Raw genomic sequence first — 18,496 nt, forward strand, 5'->3', positions numbered from 1 at the left:
TGCAGTCTTGGAATGTGCCAGTGCCCCCTGGAATGTGTCCTTAGTTATTAGAAAATGACTGTCTTGGCCAGGTGTTGTGGCTCTCGTGTGTAATCTCTGGGCTCAGGTGTCTGAGGGAATGATATTGTCCTGAGTTCAAGGCAAGCTTGAGCTACAGGAAGTTCCAAGCCATCAGCCTGGACTACAGAATGAAAGGTAGTGCTCACTTCGTGGACCTCTGAGTTTAGGGCCAGCCTGGTCAACACAGTGGGTTCTAGGACAGCCAGGGCTATGTAGAAAGACCTTGCCTCGAAAAGAAAAAGGAAAAAGCAGAATACAATGTTTGCTTTCTGCTCCTGTTAATCTGCTAGAAAACAGACTTTGCAGAGGCGACCTATTCAGGTAGCCAGGCCAAGGCTGCCATGATCTTACACCCTTTTCTCTGGCACCTTCAGGACACCTGGAGTAGGTAATATTTGCTATCCCTGCCTCAAGGGTGGAAAGGAAGCTTTGGGGATTGCAAACCCTGCACAAAGTGACAAATAGCAGGGCAGGGTTTTGAGTTGTGCCCAGGCCAAGCTGCAGGCTGTCAACCACATCTCCTTGATGCCCCATAGTGGAGAATGTGACTGACATACAAGGCAGCCTGGTGCCTGCTGGGACTCAGTCCTCATAACACATAAGCAGTCCCAAGTCAAACCTGTATGGAAAACTGTGGGTCTAAAGGATCAACTGGCATTATGGGGCTACCCTGCATTTTTGCCATCCCCACAGGGAAAGTGGGTGACTTCCAGCACATAGGAAGAAAGGCAATGCAGAGACTCCCCAATACCTTGGTCTTCCTGAGTAATGAAGCAAGCTTAGCAAGGTAGGGAGCAGGTGAGGTCAGCTTTGTGTTGTCTTGTTAAAGAGAGAGCTTAGCTGGCTCTGCTGGTGACACGTGTAATCCCAGCACACGGGAGGCTGGCTGTAGGCTTGAGGTTTAGGAGAGCCTGTGCTACACTGAAAGACTTTGTCTCATAAAAAGAATAAAAGAGACGCCCGGGCAGTGGTCATGCATGCCTTTAATCCCAGCACTCAGACAACAGAGGCAGGCAGCCTGACTACACAGAGAAACCCTGTCTCAAAAACCAATTTGGAAACCCACTGAGGCTGTGAGCAGTGATCCAGATGAGAGGGGGCAAGAGTGAGCGTGTCGGAAGACTGCCGTGCAGGGGAAGAGGCAGAGGGCAGAACCGCACCTGATGGCATGAGGGGCACCAGAAATGCTTCCAGTGACCTTGACATGTGTCAGGAAGATGTGAAGAGCAAGTGAGACCATATAAACACACGGCAGGTGGCTTCAGTTCCCCCTAACACTCAGCAAGAACCCTTCACTAATGATCACCTCCTCAAGGCAAGGCTCTGGTCCCCTGACCAGACACTTGTCAGACAGCAGCTGCTCACTGTTGGAGGAACTAGAAGTAACAGTGAGAGGCTTAGCTGTCTGGGAGCTGTGGAATCTAAGCTGTGGCCATTTCTGCTGGATATAGGACCTCATTGCATCTCACTGTGAGCTCAAGGGCCAGACTTCTGCTAGTAGAACAACTAGTGGTCACCGGCCTGGATTGAGGATGTCAGGACTTCCTGGAGGGAGCACTTGGGGACAGGCAGGTCACAGAGCAAAAAGACACAACAGCACTGCAGACACCCTGTGATCTGGGGAGAAGCTGAGGAAGTAAAGCTTTGCTGTACTGGAAACCTGGGTTCCAAAGGAGAAGGGCCAAGGTAGGGACAAAAAGAGATCACTAGAACTATAAAGAGGAGATGATCAAGAGATAACAGATACACCAAGGTGCAAATCCTCCTAATAGACCTATGAAGCGGGCACTATTATTACCTGTTTTATTCCCAAATCTGACTCCAGAATCATTCTCCATCAATCCCTGTGTCAGGGGCAGAGGAAGTTGAGTGGGATTCCTGGGGTCAAAACCCATAGTTGTTCTTGGAGCTACACGTACGTGCTGCTCCCTAGTGGCAGCTCTCAGCCCCGCAGCGGTCCTACAAGCCTCTTCCGGGTCCGTACTACCAGATCTCTTAAGCTTTGGGCCGTTGGGAAGAAGGTCCCAGGGATTTCAGAATTAAATCAGCCCTTGACTCCGTGGGGCGGAGCCTCCTGCGGGGGCGGGGCGGGTGGGGCGGAGCCTCCCGCGGGGCGCGCAGGCTTCTCTCTGGCCACCTCTGTCTGGGTCCTACCGGGGTCTTTGGCGACCTGAAGGAAAGATGGCGGCGCCCTGGTGGCGTGCCGCGGTTTTCGGAGTTGGGAGATGCCGGCGCTTCAGCACGTCGGGTGAGTGGTGTGGGGTTGTGGAGCTCTTGGGCCGCTGTAGCTCCAGTCGCGGCCCTAAGCCTGCGTGACGCCCCGATCTGTGCCCGCAGCCTCCCTCAGCCGGCGGACACCCCCGCTCGGGCCCATGCCCAACGAGGACATTGACGTGAGCAACCTGGAGCAGCTGGAGAAGTACCGGAGCTTCGAGCGGTACCGCCGCCGGGCGGAGCAGGAGGCGCGCGCCCCGCACTGGTGGCGGACCTACCGGGAGCATTTCGTGAAGGAGACAGGTGCGGGAGCGACGGGCTCGGAGCTTGGCAGGCTGGAGACCCGCTAGCGTATTCTTGCCCAGCTTGGTCCCCGTTTGTCCCCGGAACGAGGAGGACCTGCTTGCCCTCCAGACGAGTAGTTCTGAATTTAAACAAACGTCCAAGTGATAAGTGCATAGTTTAATCTCTGTAAAACTGAGACTCAGCCAGGTGGTGGAGGCCCATGCACTTAATCCCAGCATTTAGGAGGCAGAGGCAGGTGGAGCTCTTGACTTAGGGGCTAGCCTAACTACACCATAAATTCCATGACAGTCAAAGCTACACAGAAAAAACCCTGTCTTTGGGATGGAGGTGGTAGTATGGAGTATAAGATGCATTGTTTTGCTTTTTGGTTTATGTTGTTTGAGATTAGGGTTTTATTAGCCCAGGGTGGCCTTGAACTCAACTATGTAACTGAGGATGACTCTGGTTGTCTTGTTCTGCCTCCCAGTTACTGGGGTTGCAGCTGTGGACCACCAAGGCCTGGCTAGAAACTAGTGTCTCACTGTATAGACCAGGCTGGCATCAACCTTACAGATCTACCTGCCCCTGCCCCTGCCCCTGCCCCTGCCCCTGCCCCTGCCCCTGCCCCTGCCCCTGCCCCTGCCTCCTCCCAAGTTCTGGAATTAAAGGCATTTGCCACCCGCTGGAGTCACGTTTCCTTAAATCTGCCTGAAACTCTTACTAACTCTACCCAAGACTTAGGTGTGTGTTTGTAACCACCTTTGAATCGCATTTTTCTTTCCTTCTTTCCTTTCTTCCTTCCTTTCTTCCTTTCTTTCTTTCTTTCTTTCTTTCTTTCTTTCTTTCTTTCTTTCTTTTTCTTTCTTTCTTGTTATTGTTGTTGTTGTTTTAAGACAGGGTTTCTCTGTGTAGCCCTGCCTGTCCTGGAACTCACACTATATGTAGACCAGGCTGCCCTCGAACTCAGAGATCTGCCTCCTGAGTGCTGGGATTAAAAGTGTGTGTGTGCCACCATTGCCCAGTGTTATAATGATTTAATCTCACTTGGGGGATTCTACCCACCTTTGATCATTCAGTTCCTAGATACAAGACTCAAAGCCTTAAAAGCACTAGAGCTGAGCAAACATCCACTCTCTGTACTGTTACAAGTCTACTTCCCTGCCAGTAACCCGAGATAGAACTTGCCATATTTCTCCTTGGTCACTCTTACTCCAGCTGGACTGCCCTCAGGCCAGTTTTGGCAACCCCTTACCCCATGGCATCTTCTCCTGTCTGTCTTGTCTCTGTCTCTCTCTCTCTCTCTCTCTCTCTCTCTCTCTCTGTCTATCTCCCTTAGTCCCCACATCCCAGCCCAGGGACCAAAATCCCACCTATCTCTCTTCTACCCAGCTGTAGGCATCTTTAGTTATCCACCAATCGAGGATAACGTGAGTGGCAAGGTTACATAGCATCACTCGTGTCTAGGGTCTACATGAGAATCTCCTCCCTGGGACAACCAGGCCAATATTTAGCATAATACAGCAGTAGACCAAACCTCCTTAGCCCAGCTACCTTTGAGTCATTTTAAAGGTGATTCTGATAACCAGTTAGGAAGTCCATTTGCCTCAGTTTCCCATTCTGTGACCCAGTCTGGGACCTATCGCTACAGTTTTACCTTATATCTGATTTGCTTAATAGTTGAGCCCTGTTCAGTTCTGGGAAGCAGATAGCACAGGTTAGCTTAGTGGATCAAGGGGATAGTTCCATCCTTTGCTGGAGTGTCAGGATGCTGGAACTAGATACAGACAGGCTGCCCAACAATGATATTTGATTTGGGGCCAGGGGCTTGGACCAGTCAGGAAAGTGCCTGTACCCACCCCACCCTCAGAGCATGAGGACCTGAGGTAGGCTCTCCCATATCCACACAGAAGCCAGGTATAGTGTCTGCTTCTAACCCAGTGCTAGGGGTTGTGATTCCCCATTCCATCTCAACACGGGGTATGTGAACTCTGCTCAGGTGGACAAAACGGGAAGTATTCAGCTACAAATGAAGCCTAACTTCCCCGGCCTGGATGAGAAATGAGGCAGGCTGAAGCCAAGGAGACAGGCTCCCAAATTCCTGGGATCCAGTCACCATGAGAAACTGCATGGAGTTGTGAACAAGGGGGCTTCTAGGGCCTTTGATGAGCTTGGGCCTGGGGAGGGGGAGGGGGGAATCTGCTTAGCTGAGGGGTGAGTGTCCTGCAGTGCATAGGGGCCTTCTGTGGGAGACTCAGGCAGTGCAGCTCTGTATGATGAAGGCTTCTTGATGAGGGAAACAGTCCTTGCTTATCCATACTGTTTATTGGTGGTGAAAATGGATACATACAACTTACTCAGAATGGACCAGAGATTAAATTCCTTTTGTAGGAAAGAATGTCCAGGAAGGTTCATTGGCTAAACCCTTGAGGCCAGCCCATCTTGATTAGCATGGAGAACTGCATCCTGTACTGTGACTAGTGATCACATCCTCAGGTGGGGTGTCGTGTCGTGGTCATATACTCCAGGAACCAGGTCGGGAGCAGATGAAACGCCTACCTCTCAGATATGAGGACACCGGGGTTTCTAAATCCATTCAACCTTCACAGTTTTTGTCTGGTGACACAATTCCACTTGCCCCACAAGGGGTGACCTAACACACAAATCTTAGGAGCACATTGGTCAGCCGCTCTAACCAATCATCAATTTACAGCTTCAGTGAGAGACCCTGTCTCAGGAGAAAAAAAAAAAAGCCAACACTGAGGGCCAGCCATGGTGGCACACACACACTTTTAATCCCAGCACTCAGGATGCAGAGGCAGGCAGATCTCTGAGTTCAAGACCAGCCTGGTCTACAGAGTGAGTTTCACAACAGCCAGGGCTACCCTGTTTGGGGGTGTGGGGGCCAGCGTGGAATGAAGGGTATTGGAGCAAAACACTTCAACCTTTTGTTCCACACAAACGGACATCCACAACTGCACACACATTTAAGGATTCAATTTAAAGAGAAGATTTGACCCTGCTTATCCCAACATGTCCTACTTCTCTAGATCCCAAAGACAAAATTGACATCGGGCTGCCTCCACCCAGAGTCAGTCGGACCCAAAAGCTATTGGAGCGAAAACAGTTTCTCCGGGAGCTCCGTGCCAACGTGGAAGAAGAGCGGGCAGCCCGCCTCCGCACGGGTGAGCCTCCCAGAGGAGGGGCCCCTGGTGTACCCTCTCCACACTGTACCCAAACAGTGCTGTTCCTTCACAGCCAGCATCCCCCTGGAGGCCGTGCGCGCAGAGTGGGAGAGGACGTGTGGACCTTACCACAAGCAGCGTCTGGCCGAGTACTACGGCCTCTACCGGGATCTGTTCCACGGTGCCACTTTTGTGCCCTGGGTCCCCCTACACGTGGCTTATGCCGTGGGAGAGGAGGACCTGATCCCGGTGTATCACGGCAATGAAGTGACCCCGACTGAGGTACAGCTCCTGTGCCCTTGTCCCAGCCTTGTGAATGCATGGGTACAGCGATCGTGGCATCACAGGACCGAGGCTTGAAGCTTTGTTACTGCCTGTGACTTCCTAGAAATCACAGTCAGGGAAGTTTCAGAAACGAGACAAAGAGAAGAGCCATCGGTGCCTGTTCTGTGACCAGCCACTGCCGTGGCCTCCCAGACCATCTCTCTTGGCATGTGGTCCTTAAGAGTTCAGCTCTCAGGACAGCAGCTCAGCAGCCTTTATAAACATCTCTTTCCTGTCACTTGTGAGGAGCTGTCAGGGGTCTTGGTTTGAGTTGGGGTGCACACTCCTTTCTCCAGAGCCCCCTACAAGCTCCAGCCCTCTACAGAGAAACTGTACCCTGGCAAGGGTGAACGCTCCTTCAATCTCCCCGTTAGGCTTCCCAGGCTCCGGAGGTGACCTATGAGGCAGACAAGGATTCCTTGTGGACATTGCTATTCATCAACTTGGGTAGGTGTATGGGGGTCACCTGGCCTCCAGCCTCCCACTTCTCTCTCCCCTGAGCCAAGAACTTGGGGATCTGGGCAGGGTGGCATGCCCTGGCTCCTTTAAAAGGTTCTCTCTGTGTTTCTGCAGACGGACACCTGCTGGAACCAGATGCTGAGTACGTTCAGTGGCTGCTGTGAGTATCTGGGTGGGAAGCCAGCTAGGGGACTCCAGCAGCCCTGGGATCTAAGAATGTTCTTAACACGGGTACAGGAGAAAATGGCAGATGCCAGGGGTATCTACCCTGGAGGCATAGGCAGGCAGATCTCTGTGAGTTTGAAGTTACAAAATGGGACCCAGTCTAAAAAAAAAAAATGTGCAGCAGGCCCTGGCCAGTCTCACAAGCCTCTTCATTGCTTGCTCTGGAGTTATTTTCTGTCCCATGAAACTGGTGATGGTACCAAATGTTTTACCTACCCAGGAGTGAGCCAGCTGCTCTGCCTTGTCACCACAAGGGAGTTTGTTATTTTTACAAATGCCAGTAAATTGCAGAAGATCCCAAGCCCAGTCTTTTCTTATTTTTTTAAGATTTAATTTTATTGTATCAGTTGGGTGGTAGTGGTACATGCCTTTAGTCCCAGCACTTGGGAGTTAGAGACAGGCAGACGATTCTTTATGAGTTTGAGGTCAGCCTAGTCTTCAGGGTAAGTTCCAGGACAGCCAAGGCTACACAGAGAAACCCTGTCTCAATAAACAAATATTTCATGTGTACAAGTGTTTTACATGTGCACCACATGCATGCCTGTGCCTTTGGATTCCCTGGGAATTGCAGGTGGTTGTGAGCCTCCATGGTGGTGCTGGAAATGGAACCCGGGTCCCCTGAAAGAGTAGTCAGTTCTCTTAGCTACTGAGCCATCTCCAGCCCCTCTCTGGTTTCTGAACCACAACTGTCCCCTAGTCTGTTTGCAGCATGTCCCTGAGATCCTGGAGGTCCTGGTCATCGAGTGCAAGAGTGGCCCTGGGAGGGACTGCCTCTGGGTACAACACTGGGGTTCCCCTGCCACCTTGTCGGCATGGCAACCAATGGGTATTTTCCTCCTACCAGAACCAACATCCCAGGCAATAGGGTGGGTGAAGGACAGGAGACTTGTCCCTACCTGCCCCCCTTCCCTGCTCAAGGCTCTGGCTTCCACCGCTTGGCCTTCTTGCTCTTCAAGCAGGACAAGCCAATCAACTTCTCTGAGGACACCCGTCCCTCACCCTGGTAAGCTACATCTCTGATTGTCCCCAAGCCTCAAGCCAGCTCTCCGGGCTGGTGGCTCTTGCTCCTTCCTCCTCTTGGTGTCCTTTTTGCACTTGGCAGCAGTCCCACATGCAGGCTGGGTGGACTCCAGGGGCTTCCCAGACTACCATGCTCCCTCCCACTCAATTGCTGCCCATCTCCTCATAGCTACGAGCTGGCCCAGAGGACCTTCCACACTTTTGATTTCTACAAGAAACACCAGGAAGCCATGACTCCAGCTGGTCTGGCTTTCTTCCAGTGCCGCTGGGACGACTCTGTCACCCATACCTTCCACCAGCTTCTGGGTAAGGGCTCAGGCAGGCCTGAGGGCCAAGACCTCTCCTGCCATGCCAGAAGGTGGCCTTTGAAAGGTGGGAAGTGCCTGGTAGAACTCCAGCCTCACAGGCAAGGAGGCCCAGGTCAGCAGGAGTCCACCCCTGTCCCCTTACTCTTCTTGCAGACATGCGGGAACCTGTGTTTGAATTTGTACGGCCACCCCCTTACCACCCCAACCAGAAGCGCTTCCCCCACAAGCAGCCCCTACGCTATCTGGACCGATACAGGGACAGTCATGAGCCCACCTATGGAATCTACTGAGAGGCACAGTACAGTCATCTCAGAGGGTGAACTGACCCAGCTGGAAGGTCACACCTCAGGAGCGAGCTATCTGAAGCCAACTGAGACAGTCCCTTGCTGGCCCCTCCCAGGAGACCCAGGGGCTTGTTGTGAAGGTGCTTTGATTATATGTGAATAAATCTTTTTTTCCTGATGCCAATATGTATATATGTATACGCACCCAGAGCCCTTTTAGTGAAGCTGTAGGTGCTCTGTGGCTGGGACCTGGAGATACACATGAAAAGTGAACCTTTGCCCAGCCTGGAAGCTTTGTGAAAGACAGCCCCAGGAATCAGTCCTGCCGCCGGGCTTGGGGCAGCCCTGGCAGCCCTGGCAGCAGCTTGTTTGCCTCGGCTCCAAGACCTGGAGTCCCCACTGTGAGGCTGCACCAAAGCATAGGCCTTCTACAAACAAGTCAGCTCTGCCTAGTCTGTTAGAAAGACATGATCTCTGGTTCATACTGCCCACTGGGACCCCCATCTGCTCTGTTCAGTTGTAGAGGAGATAGTCACCTGTCTTAGTTAAGGTTTTACTGCTGCAAACAGACCTTTTGTTTTGTTTTGTTTTTCGAGTCAGGGTTTCTCTGTGTAGCCCTGGCTGTCCTGGAACTCACTCTAGACCAGGCTGGCCTCGAACTCAGAAATCTGCCTGTCTCTGTTTCCCAAGTGCTGGGATTAAAGGCGTGCGCCACCACTGCCCGGCTGACCAAGGCAACTCTTAAAAGGACAACATTTAATTGGGGCTGGCTACAGGTTCAGAGGTTCAGTCCATTATCATCAAGGTGGGAACACAGCAACATTCAGGCAGGCATGATGTAGGAGGAGCTAAGAGTTCTACATCTTCATCTGAAGGCTCCTTCCATGCAGCTATGATGAGGGTCTTAAAGCCCACACCCACAGTGACACACCCACTCCATCAAACCCACACCTCCTAATAGTGCCACTCCCTAGGCCAAGCATATGCAAACCATCAAATCACCTTATGAAATGGGGTGTGAAAACAGCTGGGGAACCAGGCAAAGTAGCTGGAGCCAGAGTCCACAGGCCACTAGGCGCTAGTGAAACCTTATTGAATAAAGGATAAAGGGTCTTTTAAAAAGGTTAAGTGGGTTTTAGTAACCAGAAATTTCCATGTCACTATTTTAAAAGAACCAAAATTACACATTTCCCAGAGAGGGGAGATAGACCCCAGTGCTTAAATTCCTGTTCTGCAAAAAAACCACGGACCTGGTGAGGCGCTTTTATCAAGCATCACCAGGCTCCATGCTTCGCTCCAATTTTCAATGTCTGGGCAAACATGCCAGAGACAACAGATGGCCCCGGGCCTGGTGGGGTTCCAAGCCTGTAAGGCCAGATCCTCAGGAGGAAGAGCAGGAGCCGGAGATAAGAGTCTAGAGCAGGAACATTGAGGCATCTGGGTGAAGCGGAGGGAGCCGCGCCCAAGCTCCCAGTGAGTCAGAAGTCGGGCAAGTGTGACTTGGATCCCTGCCAAGGAACGTTCTAGGGAACCAGAGTGCAGCGCCCCATGCCCTGCGCACTGCGGCGTCTTCCTGGACTGTCCTTGGCCCTTCCACAGAAGTCGCACTGGTAGCCTCGGTCCCTTTAAGAGCTCTGCGCACCCGGCCTCACTTCCGCCATGGCCGCTCAGCTGCTGGAGGAGGACCAGGTGACTTGCTCCGTCTGCCTAAGTCGCTACCGGGACCCGGTGACGCTGCCCTGCGGGCACAGCTTCTGCGGGAACTGCATCCAGGATTCGTGGCGCTGCTGCGAGAAGACGTGCCCCGAGTGCCGCCAGCCCTTCCCGGAGGGCGCCAAGCTGTGCCGCAACGTGACGCTGAGCACCTTGCTGCAGGCGCTGCCCAGCGTCCTGCAGGCGCTGCCCGCCGCCATCCCGCGTCCGGACACCGCCACAGGTCACAGCGCTCGCTGCCCACGCCACGGGAGGCCGCTCGAGTTCTTCTGTCGCACGGAGGGCCTCTGCGTGTGCAGCGCGTGCACGGTGCACGACTGTAGCCACCACGAGAGGGCGTTGCTGGACGTGGAGCGCCGCGTGCGCGAGGTGCGGGAGGGCCGGGACCGCTTGTGGCCAGGGCCAGGGGCTGCAGCAGGAGGCTGCGGGGTCCCGTATGAACCCAGAGGGCACGTGCACCTGACTGCCGCATAAGCAGTCCTCTGAATAAAGTAGAGCCAGTGTTAGGCCAGGGCTGGCAGCCCCTTTGCTAAAGTGGCCAGCAGTCAGTGCTTTCTGTCCTTCAGAGACTGAAGATCTACTCAAGGGTCAGATAGTGTGTCAGCAAACCGTGAAGGTTTCATTCTATAAAGACAGCCAGGCCAGCCCTGCTTAAGAGGAGTGGCAGGTGCTCTTTAGGTGGTTCCTCCTAGAGTTGAGGAAGCGGCAGCGAGAAAAAGAGACTGCAGGGACAAGTGCCGAGGCGCAGAGATGATGGGCAGGTTCCTGAGATCTCCAGACAGGTTTCCCAGCTCATCAGGGACCAGACCATGATGGGTGGCATGGTGGTGGTGACTCTTCCTCTAGGGATATGCAGAGCCTTCGCAAGCTTGAGAAAGGGCGATGATGTCATCAGATTTCCGCTTTCAGGAGTCTGAGCCCCAGCTGGGGTGTGGAGGGGGTAAGCGATGAGAGATAAGAGGAAGGAGGTCACAGCTGCAAAGCAAAAGAAATGAGAAGTGAGTGGGAACTCGGTGCCCAGTGGAAAGAGTAAGACATGGGGACAGCTGAGGACAAGGGTTTCTGCGGGAGACTGGTGTGCCAAGGGTGGGTGAAGAGCGATTGGTTTGGGATATGCACTATGTGGATGCAGTGGGGTACACAGAAGAGGTGGGTGACGGGCATCTGCTGAGAGTTTGAGGGAGATGCCAGCAGCAAGGAGAAAACTGGAAGTCACTATAGTTCTCTAGAAGGAGTGGGAATTTGTTGAACAGGGGAGGTCCCGCAGGAGATTACATCCTGACAGAGCTTCAGAGATGGCGGCCAGGGCACAGGCAGTTACAGGAGGGAGAGTTCTCCAGGTGCCCCGTGCTGCTGAGAGATTGACTTAAAGGCAAAGAGAGCATGAAATTGGCACCATGGTGGTGGCCTGTGCCCATGGCCATCACCGCTAGGACAGAGGAGAGGACGGTAGGGCACAAACAGACACAGCACATGGACAAGGAGTGACTGACAGATGGGGAAGAAGGGGCTGAGCGGCCACTGGAGGACTAGCACAGGCAGGGAGGAACCAGTGAGGGGTGGAAAGTGGGGGTAAGGATAGATGCTTGGCACGGTTTAGAGCTGGTGACAGGGTCAGGGTGAGGTCGGAGAGTGAGTAGCAGAGACAGAAGGAAAGAAGGGAGTTTCAGGGGGTGGGGTGCCCTGGAGCTGCTGAAGCCCCAAGGAGAAAGGCTGAGGCACTGCCGCCCGTGACAAGTGTAGGAGACCAAGCACTGGAGGTTAGAAGCCCACAGCACGGAGGACACCTCAGCCAGATGGCTCACGCTCCAGGGGACAGAATTGTGCTTGAGAGGAGAGGATATGAGGCAGGGATGCCCAAGGGCTCGCATACACAGTGGCAAGCAAGAGACCCTGTCTTAAGGTACAGGGCACAGACTGAGACACCTGAGGTTGCCCCTGACCTTCACATGTGCACGCTGGCATGTATGCATGTACCCACACTTACATAAACACAAATTAAAAAAAAAAATAAGTTAGCTGGCATGGTGGTGCATGCCTTTAACTCCATCACTCTAGAGGCAGAAGTCGGCAGATCTCCGTAAGTTCAAGATCGGGCTGGTCTATGTGGCTACGTCATTATGTAGCCAGCCTGGGCTACATAATGAGACCCTGTCTCAGCAACAATGCTAAGGGGCCCCAGCCGGAAATAGTGTTGGAAGGAGTAGAAACAGGTAATGAGACTCTTAGCCAGGTTAAGTATCTGTTTCAGGCACCAGAATGGTGTTCCCAGTTCCTGTAACAGCTCATTTTGGTCTCCAGGGCAAACAACTCAACCAAATGATAATCATGCCTTCCCTTTGGGCTCTTAGGAGCCGAACTGATCACTGGTCAGATAACTCTGCCAGTCTCCCTTTCTGCTCCAGGCTCTGTAAGCCAGTGTGACCGCGCTCCTTTGTTGCCTGGGATACGGATGAGACTACAGACAGGAGAAGGTGGGAGCTCTGCCCAGGTCACTCAACCTGCAAGACGCAGGAGTGAGACTGGAAGTGGGGTCTTCAACCCAAGATTTCCACATTCCTCATACAGTGTCCCGCTCCATGTAGAGACAGGTCCCTCTCCAGGTCTCCCTGGAACTCTGACCTAGTTCCGGGATTTTACGAGGCAGTTACTACCATCAGGGGCATGAGGACAGAACCCAGCACCTGTATGGGTAGTGGCGGCTTGAAGGTTATAACCAATGCTAACCTTCTTTTGTTGCTTGCCCTCTGGATGGGTGCCACAGGACCAGCTGAGAGCTAGGCTACTGGCTACCCGGCAACAGGTCACCCAGGCAGAGACCCAGCTTCAGGAGCTGCAGCTACAAAGCAGTCGGATTGAGGTACTTCACCATGTGCTCAGTCCGGCCTCACCATCTGCTCCCTGGACTGCAGGCGACAGATGTGAGCTGCCTCGCAAATCCCTCCCAGCGCCAGGGAGTGGGTAGCCAGGCCCCAGTGGGGAAGAGGTTGCAAGGGTCCTAACTGACTCCACATGTCCCCACCCTTCAAGCCAAGTGGGTGATTGAGGGCCTGGCCTGCCTTGCTATACTGTGGAGACTGCCCCCCTGAGGTTCCTCCTGTGCCCACGCAGAGTTCAGCCTGCACCCTGGCCTCGGTTGTCTCCAGGAGATTCAGTAGCCTGCTTCAGGTGCTGGAGAAGCAGCAGGCCTCAACACTGGGTGATATAGAGGTAGCCAAGAAGCAGGCGCTGGACCAAGTTGTGAATGAGAAACAGCGGCTGACTGACCACCTAAAGGCCCTGTCTCAGTATGACCACAGTGTGCAGGATCTCCTGGGGCAGGGGGATGATTACATCTTCTTCCAGGTACCAGATATCAGGGCAGCGGGTAGGGCCTTGCTTCCACGCCTTGCATGCCACTCATTGCCTCTGTCCCCGGGGTTCAGGAGCTACAGCAGCTCCCTGAGCCTACAGAGTCCCTCGGGCCGCTGACCTCTCCACAGTGGGATGAAGATCAGCAGCTGAACAGTGTGAACCAGCTGCTCAGCCCACTCTGTGAGCTCCTCCTCAGAGAAAACCTCCCCAAGGTGGCAGCCGAATCGGCTGATGCTGGCCCTATGGGTAATCTGACTTCTCCTTGCCCTCTGGGCCCGACCCCACCCCCACTACTGGGTAGAAGCAGGGAGTCAGGGATAATCCCCACTGTCTTCCTTACCTCTGCTTTGTTCTTTAGAGGCCCTGGGTCCCCTGTCACCAGTCCCCAGCACAGTGTGTCCACTGAGGAAGAAGCTCTGGCAGAGTAAGGAGACACAATGCCTGTGTGTGTGCATGTGACAATTGTGTGCACGTGAGAGCGTGTGAATGCATGCATATGCTTGTGTATGTATGGGGGGGCTACCTGCTCTAACTGTCCTGTCCACGCTCCTCCCTGGGCCTGTCCCCATCTCCGCATGCCCACGGAGATAAGAACCTTGTCCACATCAACCCTGAGGTGGATTCAGCCAGCATAGTGTTAAAAGGGCACATTCTGGGGTCTATCCCATTTTTTTCCCTCTTAACAGTATGTGAGCATAACTCTCTGAGCCTCAGTTTCCCCTCTTGTAACATGGGGCAGGATTCCAGCTCTGAGGGAGCCATGAGGGATTCACTAGTAAGATGGTGCCTGGTGTCCGGTCCACTATGCCCAGTAGACATTAAAACTGTCCAGACGGAGCCACAGTAACCCTATGCTCTAGGGAAAAAAATGACACCTTTTTTTTTTTTTTTTCCGAGACAGGGTTTCTCTGTGTAGCTGTGGCTGTCCTAGAACTCACTCTGTAGACCAGGCTGGCCTCGAACTCAGAAATCCGCCTGTCTCTGCCTCCCAAGTGCTGGGATTAAGGGCGTGTGCCACCACTGCCCAGCAAAAATGACACCTTTGCCCACCTCTGTTCATCTCTCTCCAATAGATTATCGCAATCTGACCTTTGACCCAGAGACTGCCAACCAGTATTTGCACTTGTCTCACAAGGACCAGCAGGTGACACACCATTTCCAGGCCCAGGGCCCAGCCAGGTCAGGCAGCTTCGAGCTGTGGCAGGTGCAGTGTACCCAGAGTTTTCAGACTGGACAACACTACTGGGAGGTACGTGCCTCTGATCACTCCGTCACTCTGGGTGTCACCTACCCAAAGCTATCACGCCAAAAGCTGGGGGCCCACACGGATAACATTGGTCGTGGACCCTACTCCTGGGGTCTCTGCATCCAGGAGGACAGTATCCAGGCCTGGCACAATGGCAATTCTCAGCGTCTGCCTGGGGTGCCTGGACGACTCCTGGGCATAGATTTGAACTTGACCTCTGGGCGCCTGACCTTCTACAGTCTGGAGCCACACACGCAAAAGCTGCACACTTTCTATGCAGTTTTCAGCCAGCCTGTCTACCCTGTCTTCTGGCTCCTTGAGGGGAGGACCCTCACTCTTTGCCATCAGCCTGAGGCCAAGCTCCCTCCAAGGCCCCAGGAAGATGTCACAGCATCCAGCTGAGGAAGGCACAGACAGGTGCCACTGTGCCTGTGTGCCCAAAAGTGGATCAGCCTCTGACTTGGAAACCAAAGGCCAATCTTCTAGAAGGAATAGCTGCAAGCCTCTCTGTTGACTCAAAGGACAGAGATGGGAGAGGAGCCCCTAAATCAAACTTTACTTTTTACTCTCTTTGAAGGGGCCAGGGGCCAGGGGCCAGAAAGAAATTAAATAGGAAGCCCCAGCTCCAAGCAAGAACCAAGTTCAGGCACTGCATGGACATCTATCTGAGTTACTGTTCTATTGCTGTGTGGAGACACCATGACTAAGGCAACTCTTACAGAAGAAAGCCTTTAACTCAGAGCTTGCTCACAGTTTTACAAGTTTAGTCCATGATTGTCATGGTGGGAAGCAGACAGGCACAGAACTGGAGCAGTAGCTGAGAGCTTTACAACCTGACCACTGGGTGTGTGCATGCGCGCACGCACACACGCACACAGAGGGGACGGGGACACTGGCATAAGATTTTGTAACCTTAAATCCCATCCCAAGTGACACACTTCCCCCAACAAGACTACACCCCCTAATCCTTCTCAAACAGTTCCACCAAGTGGGGACTATGCAAAGTCTGTAGACAGCCAGTGTGGTGATGGGTACAGGTGCGGCAGATGTAAACCGCTTGCTTTTGCTAGTCCCAAATATCTTCATGGAAGATGAAGGGCCTGGATGAGTTTGGCTTTTTTTTTCCTCACATTTCTGGAAGGAGATTTTTTTTTTTTTTTTTTTTGTCCTGGGTATAGAGCCTGAAGTGTTTTGAATGCTAGCATTCAAAGTTCTGACCTCTCACTGACATCTACAGCCTGGTATAATTTATTTACTTGAGATGTACCATTTTCTGATGTTGGCAGTAGTTACAAGGATGCCCACTTTTGTAATGTTTTTTCCTTTTCTTTTGTAATTCCTTAAGCATTTGTTTTGTATGCTCGTGGGTAAACATCTCACAATAAAAGATTTGAGAGATTCTGTTATGTTTATTTAGTGTGGGACTCAGGGTGGGGTGGCTTGTGTACGCCGTGGCGTACATGTGGAGGTCAGAGGACAGCTTGCAGGAGTCAGCTCTCTCCTACCTTGTGGCAAGCACAACATCTGCCTGCAGAGTTCCCCCAACAATAACAGATTTTTGTTGTTTGAGATAGGGTATCTCTATGTACCCATGGTTGACTTAGAACTATGTAGACCAGGCTGGCCAACTCATAAAGATCTGCCTGCCTCTGCCTTCTGTGTGCAGGGACTAAAGTCATGAACCCCCATCAGTGACCTCTAAGAGGTTTTAAAGGGTTATATGTGCAGTAATATATCCCCCAGGGAAGATATACACGTTTTATACAAGTGATTAAGCATTGCTTTTTAAAATTTTTTAATGCACATGTGTATTTTGCCCACATGTATTATTGTGTGTGTGTGTTTGTGCACATGCCCACATGTATTATTGTGTGTGTGCATGTGAGCAATGCCTAAGGAGGCTAGAAGAGGGTGGTGGGAACCAAACCTGGGTCCTATCTCTTTAGCCCTCAGCCGGTCTTGCTGTATCACCTAGCTGGGTGTAGCGCCCTATAAAGCCTATTTGGCTTCAAACTCACTGTGGTCCAGGCAGCGTCCTCCTCCCTCTACCTCCTGGAATCCTTGACTTTTTTTGTTGGGCGAGAGGTTGAAACTGGGTCTTAATCTATAGCTCAGGCTGGTCTGAAACTTGCAGTGTCCCCATGCTGACCTCAGTCAGGTGGCAATCCTTCTGCTTAGCCTCCCAAGTGTTAGGATTATAAGCATAACCCGTGAGCCACCCCACCTGCGAACCACTGCACCTGTGAGCCACCCCACCTGCGAACCACTGCACCTGTGAGACACCCCACCTGTGAGCCACCCCACCTGTGAGCCACCCCACCTGCAAACCACCGCACCTGTGAGCCACCGCACCTGTGAGCCACCCCACCTGGGAACCACCGCACCTGTGAGCCACCCCACCTGTGAGCCACCCCACCTGTGAGACACCCCACCTGTGAGACACCCCACCTGGGAACCACCGCACCTGTGAGACACCCCACCTGTGAGACACCCCACCTGTGAACCACCCCACCTATGAGCCACCCCACCTGCTGGGTTTGTGTGGGTTGCTATTGTTTCTGAAGCCAGCCAGAGTTACACAGGAGGGCAACCACACACTTGCCCCACCTCCTCTGCGTGGCTAGCTGAGGCAAGGTGTGTAACCCATTGGGTTTCCATTTGCCTCTCCTACACAGAGAAGATGGAGTTAGAGGCAGGTATGAGCACATCCTTGCAGCGCTATGAATTGTTATTTGTGCCCTTAACGTCAAAACAATTCTGAAAGACTGCAGACATTAGAAAACAATCTCTCACACCTTTGATCCCAGCACTCAGTAGGCACAGAAGTCAGAGCTCTGTGAGTTCAAGGCCAGCCTGGTCTATAGAGGGAGTTCCAGGACACCTGGGGCTACACAAAGAGGAGAAACTTGCTCTGTGTGCTCTGCTCATGTGTGTCCTCAGGGTGATTTTCTTTTGGCCACATGCTCATGGTCCATCCTCGTGGTCCATCCTGCCTCATGGCCACCTCCTTCCCCTACCTTTTTCCTTCTCCTGGTTCCTAGCTGAGACCCTTCCCCCACTCATCGAAAGTACCGCCTTCCTCTCTCCTGCCCCACCATAGGCCTTTAATTATGCAATCAGAGATTGTGGGGAGCATTCTTTACAGCACATTGGTCAGAACAATGTGGTCTTGGGGCACAGAACTGAGCATCTGAATAGACAGCCCACAAGACCAACCCCAACACGGAGGTAGGCAGATCTCTATCTAGTCTGAATAGCTAGTTTCAGGCCAGCCAGGGCAACATAGACAGACCTGTTTCTTTTTCTTTTTTTTTTTTTTTTTTTTTTGAGACAGGGTTTCTCTATGTAGTCCTGGAACTCACTTTGTAGACCAGGCTGGCCTCGAACTCAGAAATCCACCTGCCTCTGCCTCCCAAGAGCTGGGATTAAAGGCGTGTGCCACCACCGCCGGTGACAGACCTGTTTCAAAAACCTAAAACAAGAGGCTACTACCATTCTGGGTATGTGTGCCTATATACTCAGCTACTGAGAAGGCTAAAGCAGGAGATTGCCTGAACCCATTATTTCCAGACCAGGCTGGACAACACAGTGAGACCCTGTCTTATACCCTATTAGACCCATATTTAATAAATATGACAACCTGAGTCTTAGGAATCATAGGTGTGGCTCCACCACCGGGCTACCTACAAACTGGTATCTTTTTTGGGTGGTTTGATATCTTTTTTGGGTGGCAGGGTTGAGACAGAATCTCACTGCGTGTCCCTTATTGATCTAGAAGTTGATTGTACACTAGGCTAGCCTCTCCTCCCAAATGCTGGGATT

General features: G+C 52.6%; 2 protein-coding genes across 2 annotated transcripts; both read left to right on the forward strand.

Moving 5' to 3' along the window:
* Positions 1 to 2,150: 2,150 nt before the first annotated feature.
* Positions 2,151 to 8,539, forward strand: Mrpl38 (mitochondrial ribosomal protein L38). The gene is made up of 9 exons (XM_034507742.1): positions 2,151 to 2,308; positions 2,398 to 2,577; positions 5,607 to 5,741; positions 5,815 to 6,023; positions 6,440 to 6,512; positions 6,639 to 6,684; positions 7,594 to 7,752; positions 7,939 to 8,075; positions 8,231 to 8,539. The coding sequence occupies exons 1-9, from the start codon at positions 2,242 to 2,244 to the stop codon at positions 8,365 to 8,367; spliced, it is 1,143 nt and encodes a 380-aa protein (XP_034363633.1). The 5' UTR covers positions 2,151 to 2,241; the 3' UTR covers positions 8,368 to 8,539.
* Positions 8,540 to 9,578: 1,039 nt separating this feature from the next.
* Trim65 (tripartite motif containing 65) lies at positions 9,579 to 16,075 on the forward strand. Its single transcript, XM_034504465.2, has 6 exons — positions 9,579 to 10,443; positions 12,839 to 12,934; positions 13,186 to 13,419; positions 13,500 to 13,674; positions 13,787 to 13,852; positions 14,502 to 16,075. The coding sequence occupies exons 1-6, from the start codon at positions 10,021 to 10,023 to the stop codon at positions 15,074 to 15,076; spliced, it is 1,569 nt and encodes a 522-aa protein (XP_034360356.1). The 5' UTR covers positions 9,579 to 10,020; the 3' UTR covers positions 15,077 to 16,075.
* The last annotated feature ends 2,421 nt before the right edge of the window (positions 16,076 to 18,496 follow it).

This window comes from Arvicanthis niloticus, chromosome 6 (genome assembly GCF_011762505.2).
Source record: "Arvicanthis niloticus isolate mArvNil1 chromosome 6, mArvNil1.pat.X, whole genome shotgun sequence".
Taxonomy (NCBI): Eukaryota; Metazoa; Chordata; class Mammalia; order Rodentia; family Muridae; genus Arvicanthis; species Arvicanthis niloticus.

What these genes read in the sequence shown, in the direction of transcription:
- Mrpl38 (XM_034507742.1), top strand. Translation starts at nt 2,242, where the DNA reads ATGGCGGCGCCCTGGTGGCGTGCCGCGGTTTTCGGAGTTGGGAGATGC. An exon ending in CCGGCGCTTCAGCACGTCGG is followed by an intron (nt 2,309 to 2,397) that starts GTGAGTGGTGTG and finishes CTGTGCCCGCAG; the next exon opens with CCTCCCTCAGCCGGCGGACA. An exon ending in GACACCCGTCCCTCACCCTG is followed by an intron (nt 7,753 to 7,938) that starts GTAAGCTACATC and finishes ATCTCCTCATAG; the next exon opens with CTACGAGCTGGCCCAGAGGA.
- Trim65 (XM_034504465.2), top strand. Translation starts at nt 10,021, where the DNA reads ATGGCCGCTCAGCTGCTGGAGGAGGACCAGGTGACTTGCTCCGTCTGC. An exon ending in TACAAAGCAGTCGGATTGAG is followed by an intron (nt 12,935 to 13,185) that starts GTACTTCACCAT and finishes GTGCCCACGCAG; the next exon opens with AGTTCAGCCTGCACCCTGGC. An exon ending in ATGATTACATCTTCTTCCAG is followed by an intron (nt 13,420 to 13,499) that starts GTACCAGATATC and finishes CCCGGGGTTCAG; the next exon opens with GAGCTACAGCAGCTCCCTGA.